Genomic DNA, 14,515 nt, shown 5'->3' with positions numbered 1-14,515 from the left:
GACTCACTGGGTACTAGGGTCAGAAAGTGAGCAGGGAAGCACAAACCATAAAGATGTTTTCAGGTACAGCAAGCAGATATCAGAGAGCATATGGTCACAATATAGTGGTCTGTACCTATTTCATCTCTCCTGGGGATACCGCCAAATTGAGGTGTGAGCGACTGAGGTGTCTAACTTGGCTACTGTACATGAATTATCCTATCTATGCCTAAACAAGTCTTGCAATGTATAAAGATCTGCATGAAGAAGAAATGTAAATGGGGCTCCAGTGAACTCTGCTTTCACAGCTAGATTGCCACTCTCAGAGCTCTCTTGGGTAGTTCAGACTGTGCTGAGCAATTAAGTAATAAATTGTTGTGACGGTACACATTTCATGATGTCAGTAACAACTAGTTTTATGCCTCTTGGAGATTTATAAAATTAGAAGTTCTTTATCCAACCTTGTTTTTAAATTTAGAGCAGACTACTTAACATCTCTAAAATGAAATAGCATTTAAATGTAAAATTGAGTGTAAAAGGTCCTTTAGGCATTTAAAGATGGTTTACATCAAATGTGTGTTGCAAAAGGCAAGGAATAAATAGCTTACCTGTCACTCTGAGTTCAGTGGTACTGTTTAGAGAACTGAAAATATATTTTACAAAGAACTCTGGGGATGGCAAAGTTGCTTTCCCCATACAGACTCCTTGGAGAGCCAGAGTAATGATTAAAGCAGCAAGGCGTGGAAGAGTGTTTTCATCAGCACCATCTTTGTCCATTATATCAGCATTTTTCTCCAGAGTACTCACATCAACACACTGAAATAAGGAGAAAACTGCATGAAGAGAGCCCTAGTGACCTCCATTCAAATAATCAGTGACAGGAGGAGAAAATGGAGAGAATGCTTTCAGATAGCCAGAGTAGAAAAAATACTGAAATTAAAGCTGTAATTGCCAGCAAATGAGAAACAGGACATTTTCAGGAGAACAGACACAAACAAAAAATCCTGGAATTTTACTCAGTATATGAGGAAGAAGTATAGTCCTTCATCCAGGTTATTTTTGCTGTTGTTTTCATGCTGTTTCTTTTATTCCTCTGCTCCTGTTCCATTGCATCTAGATCTACTTCCAGAAAGCGGCAGAAAAGGGAGGAATTTTTGTTAAGGTACAATAAATTGGTTCAAATACAGACTTTAACTATTTATATCAAGAATTCTTCCAATGTTTTTAGTTCCCTATCTATTAAATGGAATCAATAATTTGCTATGTGGCAGCTATCTGGAAAGATACAATTCTCCAGATAATGGATGATTTCCCAGCTGAGTGACTAAACAGGAGCAGCAGAGACTCGCATACACTTGTGCATGGACACGTGCAGGTTTGAAGTGAGAAAGCAGTGTACAGCCCTCTCAGTTGTCTGGAAACTCATCCCTGCTTTCTTCCATTTCTGCCCACTTTGTTTATTTTCATCACAAACAGTTGGGGTTTGAGAAACTAAAAAAGCCAGCCAACCAACCAACCAAACTAAAAAAAAACACCCCAAAACCTTAACTTGGCAAACATTATTTATTTGTTTCAAACCCATATTATCTAAATTGAAAAGTCAACCAGATAAGCCAGTACATTTTACACATACTCATCTCTCTATATATATGCCTTAAACACTGCAGAGAGGAGGCTGGCATTTCTTTTCTTGTCCATCCATTACACATTTAAATTTCCACAACCTAAATTTCATCTCTCATTTCAAATAATACATTAGGTGCTATGACTGAGAAGAAGATAACTTTCTGCGAAATCAAAACATATAGAGAGCCACTAAAAATGCTTTTACTACCCTGCATCATTGGCCCCTTACCATAACTCAAACATTGTGATTCAAAGCATTAGACTATAATGTTTTGAGTACCTTTCATAAACTCCCCTCTTGCTTCATGTCTGTAGCAGTAGAGTCTCAGTTACTGAACAGACTTGACAACTGATATTGCCAGCATAAACAAACAGACTACACAGTAAAGCACTTCATGGATTGTTATTTTATCTTGACATGCCAAATACCCACCAATGTCTCATTACAGTTGCCCAGATACCACTGGAGTTCTTGGAAACCAGCACATTCACCAAGACTCAGAACCAAAAGTACTGGTCCATGAATAATTTATGATAGGAAATAGTTACACAAAGGACACAGAAAGAGGAACTTTGTCCATTATATCAGCATTTTCCGATATTCTCAATATTCTGCTGCACAGCCAAGACTCTTAGCCATCTTCTTCTGTGTAGGAAACTTTACTAGAGTATGGTGTAAATTATAATCTACTTATATAAAAAAGGAAAGGGCAAATTCAAACCTTGCAATAAACCAAATTTAACTGTATATTACAAACAGATCTCAAGGGTTTCTCAGAGGAGGTCAACCTGTACTTTAGGAGTTATCTAAACTGGCAAAAATTAATTTTATTGCCCATTACAAGGAAAACAGTTTTTCTTTAGATAGTGAATTTTACAATATTATCCTATTATTTTATAGACCCTACTTGAGCTAAGGAATAATAAACAATGGTGAGAAAAAGTGCTTCATGTTGCCTGACTTAAAAAGGATGGTTTTTTTTGCTGGATATACCCAATATACATTAAAAAAAAAAAAGTTTGAATTAAGCTTATCGGTATTAGTCACCATACAAGGCATATTCCTGCTCATAGATAATTAGGATAATTAGTCACAAATGTATGCGTCCCAGCTGTAGGAAGCCATAATATCTGGACAGATTCCTTATTCCACCCTGCTTTGGATGGACATCGAAGTGCAGGGGTTGGCAAGGATTTAATCACCGCAAAATGAGTCATCAAGCCAGATCAGTTTTGGAGCATCTCTGTATACCATTTGTATACAAGCTAGTATATCTATACTGATAAATACAAGAGGTGAGAAAGTATTTTCTGCCTTTGAAGCCGAGTGCAGGTCTTGCACCTACACAGCTATGCTCTTTTCCATCTGCCTTAAGCAGGGCAACTGTATCTAAATTGCCTTTTGGGAATGGTTCTTCATATACACTATCTCCTCAACCATGTCTCAGCAGACTATGGAAGTGTACATGCCAGAAGGAAGTCAAGAAGATAGTATTAAACAGCATGCGGAACAAAAGACTGATGTTCAGCTTACGCTCTCCTACTGTTATTTACCAGTTTTCTGAAGGACTGTAACACTGACACAATGCCTGAACTAGCTTAAAGGCACTATACCAGTAATAAATATGAAGCTATTTTTATGTTTTCTTTACCTTGGTTTCAGAAGTTTTAAAATGTTGCCTTACTGCAGCCAAAATATCTTCAGTTTCATTCCGTGAAAAATAGTAACAGTCTTCATCATGTCTTAAATTAAGCATACTCTGTAGGTAAAACTTATAATCCTTATTATTCAAGCTGAGTTCTGAAGAGCATGCATCTCTACGATGAAGAATGTAGTAGAGAAGAATAAGAGAAATTCTCTCAAATACTTCTTCACTGAGATAGTCTTCTAAATTTCCACCAGCTATTAGTAATAAAGCATCTGGTTCAAGGCACTGCAAAAAAATAAAAATAAATGGAAATTCAACTCAAGCAACACATTGCCAGTCATCTGCCAATACAGTGAGAGAGAAAAACAGGAGAATTCAACTCTTATATTTAAGGAACTGAACCTAAGACTACACAGCAGCAGGCTGATGGAATGCCAGGAGGAGGGTGCAGGTAACTCATTGCAGTTCCATAGTGGCAAGATCACATGGTGTTTTTTTCCAGATCCCCTTGTGTCTTAATGAAATGTCAAGTATCAAAGGGATTTAAGATTTACTACAAACCAGCATCAACTGATCAATCATTGTAGCAAACTAAAAGCCTTTAACTGGCTTCAACAACTTATATTTCTGGTTATAAATATATTAGATAAGGTCAAGGGCTATTAAAATTTTCAATTGTGCATTCTATACGCATTTCTAAGACAACTACTGTGTCTGGGCTCTAGATAATTTACGGTATGTAAACAGAAGTTATATCATATTCAATGCACTGTTAAGAGACTTAGTTGATCCTGCAATTATACAGCTATTTTTATTTTTTCTCAATGAATTCTGTTAACTGGAAAAATTTGGTCCTGTGCAGAGAGCCTTCACAGTCTCCACACCATTTAGTTCTCCAGATGCATTTCAAGAGGGGCTGAAATCATATTCTTAGGTTGTGCAGGCTTTCTGTTTGAGCACAGATTTTTCAATACATATATTATTAAATATGTATATAAACCTTGCAATTTTTCCTGATACAGACACTTTCCAGAAACTTTTGCCAGCTCAAGCAGAAGTTAGTCTTTAAAATTAGACCAGAAGACTAAAAGAGCTCTATGTCATGCTATGGGAAGGAAGATGCTGAATCCCAGAATAAAGAATCTTTTTTGAAGAGATCCTACAACTATTTTCATTCATTGTGTAGCTGTTTTATTCCAACTGGCTCCTTTCCCAGCATGTTATAGGCGTGCAAGCTAATCTCAACTATTATTGTAGAACAGCCAGACTGTACATTTCAGAGAACAAAGTACAACTCATGATGGTACCATGGGATGTTCAAAGCTATACTTTAATAAATTCATGAATCCAGACAGAATTTAGTTTGTCAGACTAAATTGTTTGTGCCTGGAAGCATGATGTGTTGGTTGGTGTGCCTCACTTTGTATGCTAGTTCATTTTCCTATACAGAACCTGAGTAGAATCAAATGCATTGTCTTGTTCAGAAACCAATGTTCCCTGGAGGAACTGAGGGAACACTACTTTTCAATAGAAACAATTCTAACAAAAATTCTCACAAACAGTCTAAACAAGATCTGTAATTCTTTTCCTAATGCATGTCTCCGAGCATTAGTATTTGGCCTAGGAGGAATACAGCTATCCTGTTTTCTGTCCCCAAAGCCCTCAAGTTAATCAACTAGTCTTTTCAAAAACTCAGTAATAATAAAGTAAAAACAGTGCATGTAGTGGAAGATTTTCAAAGACTTCTATAAAATTTGAAAATCCAATAAGGATGAATTGTAATCACTGAGGCTGTTGTTTGCTCTTGCAAGGAAAATGACCGGAAAGGACATTGCTAGTTGGAAAGAAGCAGGTTCATTGCAAAAGATGCAGGTACTGCATAGTATATTGGTAGCCCTTAGAGGATAAACCTTAGGGAGATATTAAGAATACAAATTGCTTCATCACTGGTTATCTTGCTTTTACTAGTATTTTACAGCCATAACCATCTGCATGGCCTTGCTTTAGAAATACTTAGTTGCTGGGCAATGAACCTGAGTTTCTCTCAGTTAGAAGACAAGTTAGAAAACAATATCTTCCCACTGCAAGAAATACATGAATTGTGTTTTTAGGAGACAGAAAAAGACTCAAATGCCTTTCAATAGCTCCCAGCTCCTGTCCAAACAGTCTTGGGGCCAATACATAACTAGAACCAAAAACTGGTCTAAAAGAGTGTTAAACTTCACTGCTTTTAAATACCCATTGGAGATATCACTAACAAAAATAAATTTGAAAACAGTCATGTACTATGACCAGAATCCTGGATTTACACGGGAAAGTTGAGTCTGAAATCAATTAGTAATTTCCAACAAATATGTGGAAGAAAATACCAAGCTAGGGTGCGGCATTCTTTTTCAAATGTTTATGATCTTGAAGGATAGTGCTTCTTGCACAGTTTTTGTTATCTTGGTTTACCAAATCGTCTTGGAAGATTTCATCACGGTGGTATGTGGGCTGTATGTGACTGAAAATACCATCTCTCATAGATTTTCCACAGGGAATTGTGATCTTGTGGCACTGTCAGTGCAGAATATGAGCAGTCCTACTGACACAGCTGACACTGAGAACTACTGAAAATGGTGAAAAACCTCAAATTCTTCCTCCAGGAAATTTCCAAGATGAAGCCTACACAGAGTGGAAGTCCTGACCAAAGTAAGATATTTTCGTTTCCATCCAAGGACACAGGGTGCATGCTCTCCACAAATACAGGAAAAAAAATACAACAATCAAGAGAAGTGAAACTGAGAAGGAGAACAAGAAGGCCTAGACCCCTGCTTTGTGAAGTTTAGGAAGACTCTATACCCATTACTTTTTAATACTTTATCAGCTTTTGATCTGGGTCTGTATCTGGTACACATCCGTGGCCTGAATGTGCAAAAATTAAACTGCATGATCTCCTTCGTGAAAATTACCCATTTAGGGAACAACAGGCACTTGGCTTATTTACATATGAAATTCACATTGGGGTTAATACAATAAGTGGGAGCGTTTGCAGAAAGGGCCAGGTAGGCAAGTAGATTTCTACTGCAAGGGAGGAAAAGTTCTCCATTACGTTGCTTGGCAAATTGCCATGAAGAGTATATTGTGAAATCATTCACCTTTTTGACCATCCTCATAATTCTGATAGAAAATGACACTCTGCTAATAGTAAGTCACTGAACAGTGTCAGAGCCAGAGTAACATTAATCAAAGCCAAGACCAATCGAGCCCTTTGTAGTCCCTTTAGCTAAGCTGCTCACTCACCACTGTCTCCATCCTACCAGGACCTATGATCTGATTAGACTTGTTCCTTTCTTTGTCAAATGGGGAATCAGTTCTGAAAACATTCTAAACTCAACTAGACAACCAAACCTCTGTGAAGCTGTACCCAGGACTTTTTGCAGTTTCAGTTTGGATTTGTAGATTCCTTGTTCTGCCTTTGATTTTCCTTGACCTGAACTGCTAACCAAAACCCTCCCCTAAATCTTGATTATTTCAGTGAGGTGGCCCATAAATCTGAGACAACCCAGTGTGGGTTTTATTTTTTACGATCTAAAATACAATAAACAAAAAAAAAAAAAAAAAAAAAAAGAAGTGTCAGAACTGGTCACCAGTTTTTACATATGTATTTTCACAGTGGAAATCGTCTGTGTCCCAAATTCAAGCTTTCATAGATTGAGGTAAAGGAGAAAGATCTTTATTGGAAAATAAACACTTGTTAACTTTTAAAGGAAAATGATTAGTGTTATGCAACTGAAACACAACACTTTAAAGGAATGCCTGTCATGTTTGGAATACTTCTTCATAAGCTCAAAAAATAAATAATAATGCAGAATGAAATCATCAAAGCAGGGACAACTTCCTGCTGCAACAACAAGCCCTTTACATGTTCAGGTTTTATATTCAGAAGAGTATCACTCTAATAAATAATTTTCAAACTCACTGACAATCCTGTAAGTATATCCCTCATTAATTGAAGCACTAACCAGATTACAATCCTCTTGCATGCCATAAATCCGCTGTGGGCACTCAGTTCTCTCCAGTAATATTTTGACCAGTTCTTGTGAGTGGTTCATGTGGAGCTCAGTGTTGTCAGCTGAAAGAACGCGTAAAACTTCCATCAGATAGCCTCGGCTGGGAGCATAGCTGCCATTCTGCCCATGCTCTTCCCCAAGCTGTCCTTCAGCAATGAGCACGCTGAATATGAAAGCGGAACATACCATCCCAAGAGCTGGGTGCTTGGTCAGAAAACACATCTCCTTTTCCTGCAGTGCGTGATCTGCACTGAATGTTGGATTGTTGTTTGCACTTCACAGCTTAAACTTGAAACCTGAGGAATCTGAATGGTAAAGGGAAAAAAAAAACAAACCCAAAACCAACCCTTTAATTAGTGTGAATGCAATACGTTTGCAAGGATTTATTAATTGGTTGGCTAAGCTGATTTGCAGTGACAAGCTGTTTTTGAACAACAGGGAGCCTGTAAGGGCTTTACAGCCCAGAACAGCAGGAAACTAAGACAACCATGGCCTTAAAACTTCTGTAGAATTACCAACAAGATGTTGACTCAAAGTGCCCTTCTCTCCTCTTAAAAGTAAAGTGTAAGGTTTTCATTTCAGTGCTATGCTATTTCATTCACTAACAATCCTCTTCAGTAAGAACGGGAAAATACCATAGCTTTCACTTTCTTTCCATTATGAAACAGGGTTTTAGTAGCAAAAATAGCTTTAAATAAAGATTACTAGTCTAATTCTGATATGAGTGTGCAGTAGTTATGTTACATGAAAATGATATAGAGCAGGTTTTATTTTTGATACACTTTACCAATGTTACCAAACTCTAACTATACAACACAAAACAGGAATGAGCAGGGTTTATGTAAAAATTAGTGATATTTTATGGTCAGATGAAAGAGATACAAAACTGAGGTCATCATTTCATTCGCAGAACTTGGTAAATAAACAAGACAAACATAGCAGAAGGAGCAAGTTTAACTTGTTAATTCTAGATGTAAAAGACATTTTGTACTGTAAATCTATCTTGTCACTATCTTTCCTAATATACCATCACCTCTGCTTTAGCAGTAATCTATCTCAATATCAAAGAGCAAGAGACATAAAAGAGTTTCACTTCTGTTTTCCACAAAGAAGTTTTGATTTTATTCATGGGCAGATGCTGGCAGTGACCTACATTTTCAGATGATAATGCACATGTTAAACAGCTACACGTAAGTTCAGATTCTTTTCACTACTATATGATATGTGTGTCTTATTTTAAAGACAAATCTGCTAACCAAGTGTTGAAAATGAAAAAAGAACTGCTAAATTCAAGTTGGCATTCACTCAGATAAAGATTAGTATGTTTTCAGAAGCTAGGAAATCTTTTGGTATTTAGATATATTTCACTGTTAGAGATTAGGAATATGCATCTTTGTTACGAGGAAGCACTTTTTTCTAAACATTATTTTCTTACCTTCTGAAGGGTAAAAGAATGCTTGTGTATCTAGCTTTGTGGCCTTCTGAATCCTTAGAAGTATTTTAGCTGCTGGAAGTCCAATGTTTTTAAAATTCCTTGATGGTGCTCTGGAAGCTGGAGAGGATTAGTTTATTGCTGCCTTGAAAAGTTTTCAGTTGCTATGGAGAGAGCTGCTCTTAAGGTAGCAATGGAGGTGGATGGGAATTAGAACATGTTCTTGGCAAGTTCTAAGCATCATGTTATTGAATGGATTTCACATATTTTAGTAGTTATCATTTTATGTAAACAGTCTATTTTAGTGGTGCAAGATGCACAAAATCTATCAAAGAATGTATTTCATTGTGATGGATAATACATGAAAGCACTCTGTTTTCTACATTACTACATTAGCTGATCAATTCTATGACAAACCTGACCTTTTTTTTCCCATCAAAACATTAATTCTTTTTACAAATAGGAGAACAGAAGAGAAATAGAAACCTTTTCAAGCACCTCCATGGAAAAATGGTACTTTCCTTTGTGAAACACTGTCCATAGAGAACAGACTCTTTCATCCCTTTTTATTCTGTGCCACATTTGCAACCATTAAAAAAGCTGGGATAGCTCAGACTGCAGTGAAAAAAATTTCTTCCACCCACTCAGATTTTCCAGAGGGATGCCATTACAAAGTCAACATTTACGGCACCATGCCATTACAAGAGTATTGCACAGGCAGTTGGTTAAAACTGTCACGTCTGACAGTTTTCCACAGCAACAGGTATGCCAGTCATAACCCTCTCCCACCTTCCAAACCTTCAGTGCAGTAAATGAAGAATTAGTATCTCAGTTGGCTCAACAGTGGAGCAGTAAGCCTGTGATAATAGAAACGTCATAATTCCCTTTAAAGCTAGATTGACAAAAATTCCTGGGTTATAAAATGCCAGTAATATTTCTTACAAGGTGGTGAGCTTAAAGAGAACAGCCTTGTTTTAGTAAGGCTGACAACTCACAACTGATACTCACTATAAAAAAAAAAAAAAGAAAAAAAAAAGATTGAACTGACAAGACCAGTTTGAGGGAAATGAAAAAATGTAAACAAATATTCTCAAAGATTCATGAAGTGTGTGCAAACTCTTGTGTGACCAAGACTCGGCATTTTAAAAATCAGTCTTACTAATAGATACTCAAGTACAAAAACCACCTCATATTTGTAGCAAAGTATTTTTCATTTTACTTAACAAGTTACAAAAGATATTTATCAAATTTTGCCAAATATGCAATTTCATGCAAAAAAGAATTACAGAAATTTTCATCTCCGGCATTTATTTTTATATAAATGACTGAAAAGCAGAAACACATGATAATATGCATCTCCAACAGCTTTTATATAATTTGCTCTGTGAAACAAGGCTAACTATGTCCAGACTTGTTCCACTAATAAAAATAATTCCTCAGATAATGAGGGAATACCTTCCAGCATTTAATTCCAGGGATTGCTCAATCTCCAAACAAACATAGAATAGGTTTATCTATGTATAACCTGGTGTTTTGCATATAATTACAGATTGAAACTAAGAACTCATTCTATGCAATTAAAGTGTACAAAAAGAGGGTGAATTGTTTCAGTTTATTGAGAGAAGCTAACATTCAAAAACACATTTGATGATTTATAACTACTGAAAGCTGCTGAGAGAAGATTTACATAATAATACTGGCTATATCTTACATTAACATTTACATAACAGAGTGATGGTAAAAAAAAAGGGGAAGAGTTCAGTGTATTAAAATGATAATTACTGGTACAGGGTACTATGGCTGATTTCAAAGGAGAAATTACTTCCCTTTTCAAGTGTTGCAAACCTCCTCTAGCTTGTAAATGAGTTTCTTGGTGGTGGCAAAACCACTGATGTTGACTCAAGCCCCAACCTCTGCTTTTACCCCCGACATGAGAGCACTACCCGTGCTTTTCTATCACTGTCAAAGAATTTTTCTGTCTACACAGCATTTGGATTGCTACTTTTGAAGTAATTGCTAGCATCAATTGCTATGTCCTTTTCTCAAACCCTTCATTAGTATTAGCATTTTTCCCCTACTACCTACCTATCCTGATGTGCCAACTGACAAAATGGAGCAGAGGTAATAACAGAGCTGTGCAGTTAGATGACTATTAGAAGCTCACTAAGATACACAGAGAGAAAGAAATGACTAGTACAGGTTAATGTCTTAAAACCTCCCAAAGCACCTATCACTATTATTATTCTCTCATGTGGTTTGTAACGTTCTCTCCTAAGTCCCTGCTATTTTGGCTCCAATTCAATTGCATGTCTTTCAGTGATTTTTATTAAAGGGGGGAAAAATGTCCATGCATAATTCTTGTAAGCCAGTGACCCTCAACTAACAATAGAATGATAAAATGCATGGAAGAAAGAGCCCTCAGAGAAACTGAAGAAGTGGGGTAACTCAAATGGAAGTAGCTCACCATTCTAATATGACAACAGACTGCATATTGCAAAACCAGACACATGTTGAACTTCCTGATTAAATAAGCAAATGAAACCTTATTTTTATTCTATTTTACACTTAGTTAAGGGCCTTGGCATGATCAAACACGGATCTGAGCTCAAGAATTTACAGAGATAATCGGTCATTTTCAATCATTTTATCAGTTACCATGGAGGTATACTTGCAAGAGAGTAACTGATTGCTGACAGGCGTAGGTACATGTCTCAGGAGAGTAACACAAGAAACATGATAAGAGGAAGATTGATAAAAATGGGAACTTCTGAAAACTTTTTATTTTCATTTCATGATTGGAGTCATGATCTCATATAACCACATATCAAATTTGCTCCACACATGAATTATTTTACGGCTTAGAAAGCCCACATAGTATTACCTAACTTGCATGCTAGTGAACAGGAGTGAAGGCAATTTCCAACTGGCATAACCAGACACAGACACATGTGACAAGCACATGCAGCAAGCCCTCTTTGATTATAGGATTTTTACTTATTTGCTTTTAATTTTAAGTGAACCAGTAAGATTTACTGCAGCTTGTTTCTCCCACCTAGACACCTGCTGCAAGAACAAAAGCAAGTTGCACATTCAAAAATGCCACGTATAACCGCACTTTGCAATTAACTGTTTTTTCAACAGATCGGTGAATGGACTACATAGGAATAGGAAAACTCTTTAGAGAACTCACTTCGAGATGTCAAGGACATTTCTGAGAGTTCCACCAACCTGACAAATGCCTTAATTGTATTTATACAGCAGAATGGGAGAGGATGCAGGCATCATTTTAGCAAGACCCCTGCTGAACTTCACAGATTACTGAGAAACACAGCTACATAACTCTTATTCTTTAGATACTGTATAGCTTGTTTTGATAGACCATGCAATTGTGTTTTTTGCCCTTTTATCAATCACATCAATCATGGCAAATAGAAAAGAATCCTGTGGCACTGTAGATTTCCTCCATGTTATTAATGTGATATGTGCACATTGCTATAATTACAGCTGTAGGCAGCATATTGACACATGAAAAGACTACATTTTACATGTAATTTGTATAGATTTTCAATATATAAAGCATGTTTGCCAATGAATTAATGCCAGACTGCTGCAATAAAAAATGCCAAAGCTTTAAAATTACCACAGTCTATTCAGCTTCACTGGCCTCACATGTCAATCCTAACAATATCACATATATTAAGATTGTCAATGAATAAAATAAATGAATGCTATTGAAATTATCTGAGTTAAATATATTAGCGAAGTTACATATATTAATATGTGTCTGTCGTGGTTTAAGCCCAGCCAGCAACCCAGAACCACGCAGCTGCTTGCTCACTCTCCCCACCTTCCTCCCCCTCCCCACCCCTTCCTCCCCTTTTCCCTGCTCCCAGAGGGATGGGGAGGAGAATCAAAAGAATGTAACTCCCATGGGTTGAGATAAGAACAGCCCAGTAACTCAGGTATAACACAAACCAATGCTGCTACCACCAATAATAATAATGATAAGGGAAATAACAACGGAAGAGAACACAACCTCTTACCACCTGCCAACCAATATCCAGCCCGACACGAGCAGTGATCTAACCCTTCTGGGTAACTAGCCCCAGTTTATATAGTGGGCATGATGTGCTGTGGTATGGAATACCTCTTTGGCTAGTTTGGGTCAGGTGTCCTGTCTCTGCTTCCTCCCGACTTCCCCTCCTCCCTGGCAAGAGCATGAGACTCAGAAAGTCCTTGGTCAGAGTAAACATTACTAAGCAGCAACTAAAAACATCAGTGTTATCAGCTCTGTTCTCAGGCTGAAAGTCAAAAACACAGCACTGCACCAGCTACTAAGAAGAAGAAAAATGACTGCTACTGCTGAACCCAGGACAATGTCTCTGGAACAAGCCTTGTATTAGTGTAGGATTGCAAAATTCACCTATTAGCTGAAAGTTTCCTAAGGCCTGGAAATCTAGTTACATTAAAAACAGCTTATATGGGTTAACAGAAAGAAAGTGTTCATTGATATGGAAAGTGGTTCTAAAATTTTATTAAATGCCCCCATCTTACTACAGACTTCTTTCTCACACAACCTCACCATTGCTGACTATCTGGCTGTGTTTCAACAAAAACAAACACACACCCCCCCCACCCCACCCCCCCCCCCAAAAAAAAATAAACAAACCAAACCCCCAAAAGCCATCAATACTATTCAAAGGTAACTTTAATTATAATAAGAACATAGTCAGAGTAGGAGATGTAAGTATCTTGGGCAAGAAAATGAGGGAGCTTCAGAAGGAAGTATATGATGCTGCTCATTTTGAAGTTAAAAAAACATATGGGGAAAAAATGCTCTTGTGTTCATCCCTAGGAACTTAAGCAGCCTAGCTTTGCTGAAGACATCTAGACATTAAACAACACTGCCTGTTGTTTGGTTATGCCCTGGAGCATAATCAGACTCTATTATGTTTACTGTTTGGTCCTGCTTCTTTGGGTTTCCAAAAGACACAGGGCAAAAACCCCAGAAGCTGATTTTACTAACAATGTTCCATCCAGTACAAAGCATTTACAGTCCAACTAAATAAGTAAAACTATAAATTTAAATATCCCCAATGAAATATTATGCGGTATTATAGCATAGAACACCAAGTAATATTTTAAAGGAAAAATATAAGGTTTTAAAATTGAAAACTAACCTTTCAACAGTTATGTTATTTACCTTATAGGAAACTTGTGTATCTTACATTGCTGCTTCAGTCACTAACTTCTAAGCCCAACATATTGGAATGTTCCTTTCTTGTTGGATAGTAATCGTATGCTCAAAAACCATTCAAAGGTCCCTTTATGTAATTTTTCCTACTTCATACAATATTTTATATATAATTTTTACTATTATAGAAATTAAGAAGTGTTTACTCACATGACTTTTGATTTTCAAACTATGACTCAGTGTTCAGTTGCTCTAAAGAAATTCTTCTCACAACAGGGAGGAGTCATTGCAAGCAAACACCATGGTAACTGTTGCACGAGAGAAGAGTGATGTTCCTCAAGGCTTTCTAGACTACCTAAAAACAAAGGAAAAATAAGTTTCTGGGTCATGAATAAAAGCCAGGGTGAGGGGAGGGAAGAGAGTTTCTTTACCTCCTTTGTTTAAATTCAGGAAGTTTGTAGGTGGCACCAACACTAAGAATAGCTTACAGAATAGTTGAGTGACTAGATAAGCTTCAAGTAATAGTTACTGAAAAAATAAAGGTGAAAAGAAACAAAGAAAATCCAAGAATAGAAGGACCCTG

General features: G+C 36.9%; 1 protein-coding gene across 5 annotated transcripts in view; it reads right to left on the bottom strand.

Annotated features, from left to right (window-relative positions):
• Positions 1-14,281, bottom strand: part of SLC39A12 (solute carrier family 39 member 12) — a 38,270-nt gene extending 23,989 nt beyond the window's left edge. The window contains exons 1-5 of one of the 5 annotated variants that reach the window (XM_057432543.1): positions 14,143-14,281; positions 8,742-8,919; positions 7,259-7,611; positions 3,258-3,539; positions 588-795 (exon numbers count right to left, since the gene is read on the bottom strand). In XM_057432543.1, coding sequence (XP_057288526.1) covers positions 588-795; positions 3,258-3,539; positions 7,259-7,528 — 760 coding nt within the window. In that variant the 5' untranslated portion in view covers positions 7,529-7,611; positions 8,742-8,919; positions 14,143-14,281. Of the gene's footprint in view, positions 1-587; positions 796-3,257; positions 3,540-7,258; positions 7,612-8,741; positions 8,984-14,142 lie in introns of those variants that run through there. The other 4 variants (XM_057432547.1, XM_057432544.1, XM_057432545.1 and 1 more) reach the window with 4 other exon arrangements.
• Positions 14,282-14,515: the final 234 nt, after the last annotated feature.

This window comes from Pezoporus wallicus, unplaced genomic scaffold (assembly GCF_028554395.1).
Source record: "Pezoporus wallicus isolate ANWC-B61680 ecotype Strahan unplaced genomic scaffold, APGP_CSIRO_Pwel_v1 scaffold_2584, whole genome shotgun sequence".
NCBI classification, from domain to species: Eukaryota; Metazoa; Chordata; class Aves; order Psittaciformes; family Psittacidae; genus Pezoporus; species Pezoporus wallicus.
Note: the sequence above shows the minus strand (reverse complement) of the source record. Positions and strands in the feature narration are given on the sequence as shown.